The following is a 10963-nucleotide window of genomic DNA, read 5'->3' as shown; positions in this document are numbered from 1 at the left end:
GTTCTAGAAACACTCTTCTAATTCTAGAAGATTCTGAAAACACACTTACAGCTAGAGAAGATTATTCCTGTCTTCTCTGTGCAGGAAATGTGTCCTCAGTCGTCAGATCTGCCATGTCTGGAAATTTCTGCTGTAAATGGTGGCAGGTATTACTGCAACAGGTGTTGTCTCTATGAGATGGTAGTTAGCCAAAACACACCAGAAAAGTATAATATGTCATCTACCAAATATCGTAGTTCTAACTGCAGTTGGCATGGCTACCTCAGAGAAAGATAAACAGGAGTCTGGGCTGAGAAAACTCTACTTGGTGAGGGTGCTCCATAGGCACTGAAGTGACTCGGGGAGCTTGTAGTATGATCCCACAAATTAACAAAGAGCTTTATTTAGCAGCTTTGGTGGGAAAGGTGGCCAAAAGTACACTTAGCACTTTGAATGTTAGAGGAGGTACTCTAACAGCAGTGTCTGCAGCAGAGACATGGTGCACAGAATTCTAGTTCCAACTACAAAGAGTCATGGGAGTCCTGAATATCACAAGGTTATTCTTTCTTCTGTTCACTGTTCCCAACATGCTAATCAAGAATTTAATCCTGTTCTTTGTCAGAAAAAAAAAAAATATATTTTTTGTCTTTGAACTCTTGCATGATCTCAAGCAATCCTAGCAAAGACAAAGTTTTCTTTACAAATAGTGAAATCAAACACAGCCAAGCTGAAAACAATGCAGAAAGGGCTCTGCAGTCCTAGGGTTACCATGTGTCTCCCTTCAGTCTGAAGACTGGACACTGACATTTGCTCTACTAAGAGAAGTCCTTCCTGGTGGAAATTAAGCAGTGCTTTTCTAGTTAGAGATAGGCAGAAAGAACTGGCAGTGTCAAGAAACCCTGTGTTAATACAGCTGGCTCCTTCTCTGCAGAAAACATTTGCTTACAGGCATGTGGATGGCTCCTGGAGCCTCACCTGCCCATACACCTTATGGTGCCTGGCATCTTTGGGGCAACAAGTGCTGGAACAGGGGCACTGCTGGGCACCACTGGCCCTGACCATTCCATCCCCCCATGCACTGAGGAAAAACACACCTTAGTGTCTTGACATGTCTACAGAGAGAATTGTGCCACGCTGCTTAGGCTCAACAGGTATTAGGCATAAGCATCTATATCTGTGGCATTGAAAAGGAAATGAACTATAATCTTGATTATTATTTATTTAATCAGGTTCAAAAAATGCATCAGGAGTCATTTTCACAGCTGTTACTGATTTCTTAGTACATCTGTCCCCAAATCTCCCTGCTGTTTTCTTTATCATTTGCAATCTTATTTTCCTTTGCTTAAAGAAATGTTTTTCTCTCCCTTGTTGGTACATGAAACATCCACATGAGCAACAGTGCAACAAGGAGGCTGCCCATATCCACATCCCTGTCGAGTGTGCAAAGTAAACAGGCAGGAGGAGCAGGACTGCCTCCCCTAGCCCCTCCTGCAGCTCTGCTTCCTCACCCTAGCAATGGCATAGGACAATTTGGTGCCAAACTACTGCTGAGAACTGCTTTAATACCTTAAGGACACTTACTCTTTGTCACATGCCCTAGAGGGAGCGTTTGTTTGGATCATTAGAACTGCTGATACAATGGAAAACACAGGGAGCTTTCAGACTCAATGTCCCTTCGAGCAGCCTAAGCCCAAAAATTTGTTCAGTTTTCCAGCTACGTACCAGGTTTAAAGCAGGATAGGACCTCTAGCTTCAAACCTTGCACCTCTCAATCTTTGGATTTTACTACTTTTGGCATTCTATGTCATGACGGGCCTTACTATCGGTCATCTTTTAATGGAACGCAGATCTGGGAGAGAGGGTGCTTTTTTTTTTTGTCACACTATTTGTCTGAGTGTACATTGGAACTTAGATTCTTTCTGGTGCAGGGGAGCTCTGAAACTATCATACCACAGCCAGTGCTGGCAGCAAGCAAGCAGAAGTCCTGCTCACCATGGAGCAGGGTTGGGTTCCCACAGGTTGTCACCCAGCCTGAGCCAAAGCAGTCTGAGTGCTCTGCAGGAAACTCGAAGAATTAAAAATTACACCCCCTCACTTGCCTTCCTGCCTTCACAGTCAGGCCAGTCTGAGGGCTTTGATCACCAAGTCTAACATGGGAGGAAGGACTGGAAGGTTGGTTGTGGCTTTTAATTACGGCCATTACATAATTGGTTAAAAGCTTGTAAATTCTACAGCATTACAGGCACATCACAGGTAGTGAAATACTTCTCCACAGGCCTATATTGACATTAAATAAATAACATTTGTCGCTCGATATATACCTTCACCATAGCAATTACAGTCAGTATTTCAACTGGGAAACTAAGGCACTGGTCAGCCAGCACATTTGAAAGCATGAGCTTCTGGCCAAGTCCTGAAAAGCAGTGTAAGATGTAGCTCTGTCGTCACAGAGATAAGAACAGTGTGGGAGCCCGTAAGTATTTCTCCCAAATCTTATTTTCCAGGCTTACAACTATTGTGCTGCTGCAGGTTTAATGCATGTGCATCATATAAAAATCAAGATTGCCAAATGAAAGTGTGATCAAGCCTGGATGAAGCATTCTGTGATAAACATTTTGTAATAGTGCTAAGCTCAGAGAGCAAATAGCTCTGGTAACTGAGATGTTTGCCCTCAGTGTGCTCCAATAAACTGATTTACCTTTTTTTTCCCCCTTTTTTAAAAAGAGCTGACGCAAGTTTGTCAAAGGGAGTTGTTGGGGTGTAGCAGCTGTTGATTGGTTCATCTCATACACTCCCATTTGTCTTTAAATCACTGTTGAACTGCTCTAGGTTGCATATTAGCAAACTTTTCCTTACAGGTGCAATTCCTAAAAGATATAACCTGCCTAGCAAGTGAGGAAGAGAACCTGCTCGACTCAGAGGTAAACTTTTTTTCTCTACAACATTTGATCAATGTATTTGAGATACTGGCCACATCTTCAGAAACTGGGAATTAGAAGTTTAATTAAATATAAGTGCAATGTGAAGGATGGACTCCTTAAGATATAATGACAGGTAATTTATGTTGGCAAATATATTTGATATTTCTTCAGGAATGAAATTTGGTCTTCTTTTTGCATAGAAAATCAAAACTTAAGCAACAAAAGTGTTCAAAATTGCCAGGTCAATTAAGGAATGAAAGATTGGTTCCCTTTGTAGCCTTTGGCTAACTTTTGAGAATTATTTTCAAGGCTCCAATTTAGATAGCTAACATTTCTTTAAACAAATGAATTTGTAAAAACAGGCTTTACATTTTAATTCTATATTTCACAGTGACAACATTTATTTCATTTTGAAATAGCTGCATAGACAATAATATTATAAAGTCACTGTCATGAAGGTGAAGAATCTGGCAAAATCTGATAAATTAGATACCGTGGAGATTACAAATATTGATACTGCTAAACCCGTGAAAGTGTTAGTCATACCTGTGACCTGGCATTATTTGCCCAGTGGTTGTCCATTCTCTTAATGTCCTAACTGCAGGCTGGACAGAAATCAATAACGTCATGAAATCAGATGCCAAAAAATTTGTCATTTTCTGAATCATTGCTGAAAACAGCTACTTAACAAATGATGCAGAACACTACCCTATACTTTAAGAGAAAAAATATTTTTATAGAGATAACTTCCCTCTAATAATAGGTCAATCTCTTTTGCAAGGAATATTTCCATTTTAATACCATACTTTAAGAATAATCTTTTCTACTCAGCCAAATGCCGCAGGAGGCAGCAAAACCATCACCATATTGAAGGACAGTTTGAGGAACACTGGAGATCTAAGAGATTTTTCTTGCATATTTAGGCACCAAATTCAGAACTCTGAAGCAGAAAGCATTAAATCCCAGGGAAGCTAAAGCAGATGAACTTTGGTGTTTCTCCTCTGATGTTACATGCTAAGCTTCTGGCAGAGCCCAGACCTGCCTGACCTTGGCTGTGTTGTCACGCCATCCCTGCCCTGGTTCCTGGCCATCCTCCAGAAGCAGCGTTTCAGCCAGCACAACCTCCTGGAGGGACACAGCCAAGCAGCCAAAGCCAGTGCATCACCCTTTATCTAAACAATATCTCACACATGGAGCAGTGACTCTAGTGGCACAGGTTTACCCCATTTCCTCCTCAGGTGAAGGAGTGGTAGCTCTGTCCCTTCTATGTTGCTTGTGAGGAGGACATACCACCAGTGCTTTAGCATCTTCCCAAACCCCTCAGCATCTGCAACATTAAGAACCTGAAGATATGGATTTCACCAACTAAGGACCAGCTCTGCCAAGTTCTGCTGAAGTTCAGTCACCTTTGGTCATAATTACAGTTTTCAGTGTTAGCAGGATTCAAATCTAATACAAAGCCTGCTTCATGGGTCTCATCCTGCCCACATTTATATCAATGGCTTTCAGCTCATGTTTTGCAAACCCCTTGAGCTCTACCAACCTCTCCCTAAAAAGTTACAACTGCAAGAATCCGGGTTCTCAACAGATTTAATTTTGCCACCTGAGGCTTTGCACTTTCACCACAAGACTTCTAGGAATTCACAGATTTTTTTTAAAAAAAAAAAAAAAGAAAGTCACTGCTTTATGCAGTAATTCCACAGCCTCTTGAGAAGACACCCATCAATCAGATGACTTGTGTAAATATTTGACAGGGCAATGTCCAGATTATTCTTATGCTGTAACATGTATTTCCACTCAATTTTTGCTCCCCTTTCCAAATTGTGTTTGTTGTGCTGCACAGACTTTCATCCTCAGCCTAATCTCTGTGTAGCTTAACTCCTGGCAACTTTTTTGCTTACTTTTCCTCTGTTTCCCAACTCTTTGAAGTTCTGCATTTTTTGGACTGGCGTATGTGGAAAAGGCATTTTTTTCTGACAAGCATTAGGCTTTCAGGGGAGATTTTAGCCTTTACCAGAACAGGAATAAGCACAGTTAGATTTGTTTGCCTGACTTTTACACCATAGATTAAAAATAAGCATCAAGAATGGAAATTACTTTGTTTCTCAGATAGGGCAGCATCTGCATTTGACGATGGTTCTGTGAATGAAACCACAGTAGTGAGGGCTCCATGAGAGGGGTGGTTATTGGTTTTTGTGTCATGGAGATATTCATATCCCCAGTCACCAGGATGCAAGTGCCAGCCCCTCTACCCTGATGCCTGAGTCTCATGCCCTCACACACACTCCCTGTGAGGCAGCAGGAAGGATTAAACCCTGCCACTCTCTCTGGTAGGAAATCTCCTAATGCACTGTAATATTGCTTTTCCTTTTCAGTTGTTTGATTTGGGTGAATGCTTTTAGAAAGAAGCAAGGAATTTGATTTTAATTTCTGGCCTGGGGTCAGTTTTAACCTCCAGGATTGGTATTTAAAGTGTACATTTACATTTTCAGCACATGCACTCAAACATCTTGCCACTACGAATATACTTGTAGAAGTTCTTAAGAAGTACATGTGCTCAGTAGCAGAGGATAGTGAAGGTCTGGTCATGATGCAGGACCTATACACCCAAAAATGCAAACCCAGGAAAAAGCCTATTAAGTAATTGCAGATTTAGTGTTAAAAGGGCCAGATGTAGAAATAATGTGTTGTAGTGTTTCCTGATATTGTCATTATGCAATGCTGAGCTGCGTTTAGCAAGAGATATTTATGAAAAATGTAATGGATCCCTCCAATGTGCCATAGCAAGACAGCAGGTAGAGGGTCAGGAGACTGTAAATCTGGCCCCAGGTGTGTCAGCAATGTGCTCTCTGGTCTGTGCTCACTTCCCTCACTGGTGTCCCCTCAGCTGTGAAAAGGAAATATAAAATGCATCAAGAAATATCTTGGAGAAAGGAAAAGTGTTGTAAAACAGCAATGTCTGTTGCACAGTGTTTTCCTCTTGAATCTGCTAATGAGCAAATGAATGCACATGTGTATCTGCAGATGAGTCTGTAACACAATACCCAGAGGTGAAGTTTGTACAGTTTCCTTTGGCCCATACAGAAATAGGGAGTTGAGCATTCATTCATATGATTTTTAAAAGGCAGGTTTTTAACAGGGATAAAGATAATTAGTCTTAGATTCACATCATAATCCTGTGTGAGACAGAGCTTCCAGTCATGGGGCAAGTAAGAATTAAACACAGGTATACTGAAAACCAGAGACTGGTCTATCAGAACAGCACCTTCTAATTATCAAAAAGTGATCATACAGAGATCTGTCAGATCCCAGTGGAAGGGACAAATCTACAAAACATCTAAACCTGTGACAGCATTAGTCATACAACAAATGGAAAAGCCTGCTATAGTCCTTTTTTTAACAAGAATTTTTGCATCACCCTCCCCTAGAAATTCAAAAGCAGCAGCTCAAGAAATTATTTTCTGCTGGCTCTGTAGCTTTGCCAGATTCTGGACATCCACTGTGCATCTGTTGGCCCCTGCCCTCTACAATTTGAAAGGAGACAGGAGGTCCAAGTGCTGGCATATAATGGGACAATATGCTTGCCCAGAATTTTCCCAGTCTGGGACAGGTTCCCCTCTTAATGCTATTATAAAGAACAAACACAAGCCCAACAATTCACACTGGTCTGTCTAATTTGAAGAAAAGTCTAATGAGTTCTGTTGTGTTTTGTTTGCAGAACAGAGTGTTCTGGCAGTTCCCGCATGACAGAGAGGACCCGCAGGCAGACGGCGTGGTGCTGTTTACCCTGAAGAAACAAGTGTGTGTGCTGGAAAGCGCTGACTGCTCTAATGGATCGCATGGAGCTGCAAAAAGTCAACATCGAACTTGATGACCAGAGCAACAGTGGGGAAAGCCTTGAAGACAACTACACAGAGCAGGTTGATTCAGAAAAGGCTGCAATTAGGAGGTAAGCATTTAACTGTTCTCTTAGGGCTAGAAAGCAGTAATCCAAAAACAAGCTTCACTAATGGCATCTGGGATGTTTGCCCACAGCGCTGACCCTCCCCACTCTGTGCTCTGGAGGATGCTGCATTCAGCACAGCTGAGGCAGCCTAGGTCCCCCTTGCCAGCCACGACCTGGAGTGACCCTGCAGGCTCCCAGACCAGAGTACCCCTCGGCAATTTCCAGCCACTCCATTAATACACTCTCAGAGCTGCACAACCTGAGCATGCTGAGGAGGGACATGATTCCCAGGGCAAGGTATGGAGGGCAGCAGCTCAGTGCTGCTGTAGGCACAGCCCACCACCCTCAGGAATTCCAGCAGCACCCACCACAACACGAGCACCTGCATGGCTGGAGAAAGACGTCTCAAAAACACCATCAGTCTCCAGCTTTCAGCTTGCTGCACCCTCTGGCACTTCCAAGGTGCTTTGTTCCTCAGATGTGAAGTGTGCTGAGCTTTAGCATACTGCTGCCAGTACAGAATTCTACTTTGCAACATCTGCAATCAGATATAATTTGAAGATTACTGGGTTTAAAACTAAATTCCAAGGCAAAGCAAAGATCTATTAAACATGACATTGGACATGAGAACCTTGCAGGAGAAGAGAGGTCTTATTTTGAAGGCTTTTTAAATATTCATTGCAATGTTAAAGGAAAGTTTCCACTAATGACTAAAGGCACTACTTGAGCATAATGTGTGCCATAAGCTTTATCTAATATACTCTTATTTTTCTTTGTGTTCAGTCCATTTGCTAGTGATGATGCAGAAAGTCAGAAGTTCCTTACAAATGGATATCTGGGTAAAAAGAAATTGGAAGACTATAATGAAGAATATGTAAGTTTCATTCATTTTTAAGGATAATTACAAAGTAAATCTTCTTGACCTGAACCTTTTTCCAAAAGTTTCAGTAAACAAAGTTACATTGGACCCTGATCAGCATAACTTCAGTTTTCAAAGAATAAACACATTTTCTAACAGTTAGTGCAGCAAACTCTTTCTGTTGACTTGGAAGTAAAACTGAGTTTTTCCTTCACAAGTAATCAGAAAAATTCCTCAGATAGGACTTGAACTTCAGTTGCATATCAGCAGCAATCTTACCTGAGATGTTCAGCCAGCATGGGTCTGCACCCTTTTTCTGATAGTACATTTGGTTCAGGGAACTTTATTGCCCCTATAGCCAGCTAGAGTTGGGCCTTAGTTGTGTGCATGTTTGCACTGTTTGTTTCCAGCATCAGTGCAAATGAATCCATATCCAGCTGCATTGATTTAAAGAAAGAACACCCTTGTTTGGCTTTATGATGCTGAGCATTACACGCTCAGCACACCTCCAGCTCCTTAGACAACTCCCCATGCAAGTGAAAGCACAGCACATATTCCACTCCGGATTTAACTTCGTTCAGAGGTTTCATGAATTTGGTGAAAAGAAAGGCACTGTTTTGTTGGTTGTGTTACAGGTTTGATTAGGATTGATCACTAAGTCAAAAAATATTATTTGTGACTGTAAGCTAAAATTGAGCCATATTCTCCCCTTTTTTTTTTCCACATGGTGGCAGATGTGACTCCCTCACACACTATCCCCCCTTTCCTAGGTTTTGTCCTCTTCCACTCTCCTGCCTCCTGCCCAAGTCACACAGCACTCCTTTCTTTTCTCCCCCAGACAAACGTGTAGTTCCCTGAAGAAAGAAGTACATCCTACTTGGAGAAAAAAATCAATAATCAGTTGTATTATTGTTTTAAAAAAATCTGAATTTTTAAAATTATTAGTTGGGAAATCCATTAGGTAACAGCATGTATTTCTATAGAGGCTGATCAATACAGCCAGTGTAACTGTGTCACCTCAGTTACCTGTCAGGAATGTAGCACTCCTCCTGAGACAAGGGAAGAGTGGGAAGAGACAAATGGTACCAGCACAGCTGTCTCTGGAGGTAAAGAGACTCCTTATGGTGGCAAGTGCTTGTCAGTTCAGAAACCTTTAAAAAACTCCAACTCTAAGGATCAAGGGATAAGAACAAGGAAAATCTTCAATGAAGATATTAGTCTATCATGTTCAGTAAAATGCGAATTAATTGCCATTTTCTGTTGTTGTGCCCAACAGCACCGGGGCAGAACTTCCTTTGGAATGTCCTCATTCAATCTCAGCAATGCCATTATGGGCAGTGGCATCTTAGGGCTCTCCTATGCCATGGCCAACACAGGAATTATCCTTTTCATGTAAGTACATAAAAAGAAAAGCAAACAGAATATAAGAAGGGAGCTGGAGTTTTTGTGGTTAGAGAGGTATGTTAAGCTTGTTATTTTAGCTGAAATGTTTTATAAGACCATCGGTAATGAAAACATTTTAGCTTCACCACAAGGAACCATCCACTACTGACAAACATTTTTTAAAATATTTTAGCCCTGGTTTTTATCAGGAACACAACTGTGAATTGATACTGTGCTGTCAAAAACAGAGGGAAAGAACAGTATACTGGTCCTAAAATAACAAGAGCAGCCTTTCTGGTTCAGTATGGAAATCCAACAAGGAAATCAAATCATCCATAAATATATTTACATCATTCCAACTATCTAATCACTATGTAGAAATGGAAGAAGAATATTCAATATTATCAGAAATAACAGCATGCTTTGAACACAAAAACATTCACAGATTTATTTCAATTTAATGTTGCTCCCTTAAGTCAATTTGTACCCAGTCTGCACAGATGACAGCAACAGTATATGGCTGACACACAGTATCTAAAGAGAATGGGTTTTGATAGACAGTCACAGATAACCAGGTGAAGTTTTCTTCATAGATGGCTAACCTCTGGCTCATTTTAATGGGACAGACTGTACAAAAAAAAAAATAAATTCTTAGTTCCATCTTTTAATAACTGTTTTTAACAGAAGTCTTAATTTTAACCTCCTATGAGACTGGAATAAACATGATAGTGTTGTGTGACAATAGCCCATTGACATTACTGAAATCTAGCAAGCCTTTACACCAGGTTGCTTGTCTGGGTTTTCACAGCTTCTTGATTGCAGAGATTGTGCAACTACATCAGCAACAGTATTGGAAATGTTACATGTAGCTTCCAGTTGCTAAGAAACATTTCCTGTTTTGCCAGTAGAATTTTTAACTGAAAATTAATTGTAAATTCAAATGCTGTCCTGGATAAGTGCTTCAAAACACCTGCAAACCACTGGTTTAGGTACAGTATTTGCAGATCAAAAAATGGAAGTTAGTTCTGAAATTAACTGCATCAGGATCAGAAAAATGTAGGATTGTTTTTTTTTAACTTTCTCTGAGCACTTGTACTAACCAGTGTGGCTACAAATTATCCTTGGAAAGAAAACTGTGATATGTTAAGCCTCACTAAGGGGAGGAAAATTACCTTTATGTCTTTATTTTAAGCCCTGTTCATTCACATAGGTGGCTAAAAAAATCTTATATGAGCCTAATGATATTAATTCTGTTGCCAGTGCTAAAGCAGGGAGTAATGTTAAAGCAACACTATGGAGTCCTAAACAGCAGAAACAAAGGATGTCTCCATCCACATCTCACTTTCTTTTGTGCTCTATTTCCATATTTCCTGCATGAGAACATTCTCCCTTCTGGTGGAGGAAGGATTTTTATTTAAAAGTATAAAACTGTGTGTGGATATTGCTATCCACATGTCATGCATCCACTTGCTGGAAGTTCCTCTGTTTCACACATCATGACATTAGCATTAGTGAGACCGAAAAATCCCATCTACTAAGTGGAGACTGCTGGACATTAATTCTAATTTAGATGATGCTGGCAGCATTGTCTAAATTTTTGTAATTTATTATTCTCATGTTGCCCAAGTACTCATATGCTGGAAGATGTTCTATAGGGTGAAGTCAAAAAGAGGGCTCCTAAAACTTGGAAGCTCTCCAGAAGTTCCTATTACATCCCTCCTGCCAGGGGGGTTTGCAATGGCACAGAGCCTGCACCAAAGTGTCACTTCTGCTGCCTGGAATGACTTATCAAGTGAAACCAGGAGGACTTTGGTTTACCACACCTCATGTGTGTCAGGACATGGAGACCATGTCTCTAATAACAGCTGCATAGGT

The 10963-nt window shown here is 40.9% G+C and overlaps 1 protein-coding gene across 1 annotated transcript in view; it reads left to right on the top strand.

Moving 5' to 3' along the window:
- Positions 1-6730: 6730 nt before the first annotated feature.
- SLC38A4 (solute carrier family 38, member 4) overlaps positions 6731-10963 on the top strand; it is a 15372-nt gene continuing 11139 nt past the window's right edge. The window contains exons 1-3 of the mRNA XM_009071363.1: positions 6731-6849; positions 7630-7720; positions 8982-9097. Coding sequence (XP_009069611.1) covers positions 6731-6849; positions 7630-7720; positions 8982-9097 — 326 coding nt within the window. The remainder of the gene's footprint in view (positions 6850-7629; positions 7721-8981; positions 9098-10963) is intronic.

Source organism: Acanthisitta chloris, unplaced genomic scaffold (assembly GCF_000695815.1).
Source record: "Acanthisitta chloris isolate BGI_N310 unplaced genomic scaffold, ASM69581v1 scaffold1920, whole genome shotgun sequence".
In the NCBI taxonomy this organism is placed as follows: Eukaryota; Metazoa; Chordata; class Aves; order Passeriformes; family Acanthisittidae; genus Acanthisitta; species Acanthisitta chloris.
This window is presented reverse-complemented; position numbering and strand designations above follow the sequence as displayed.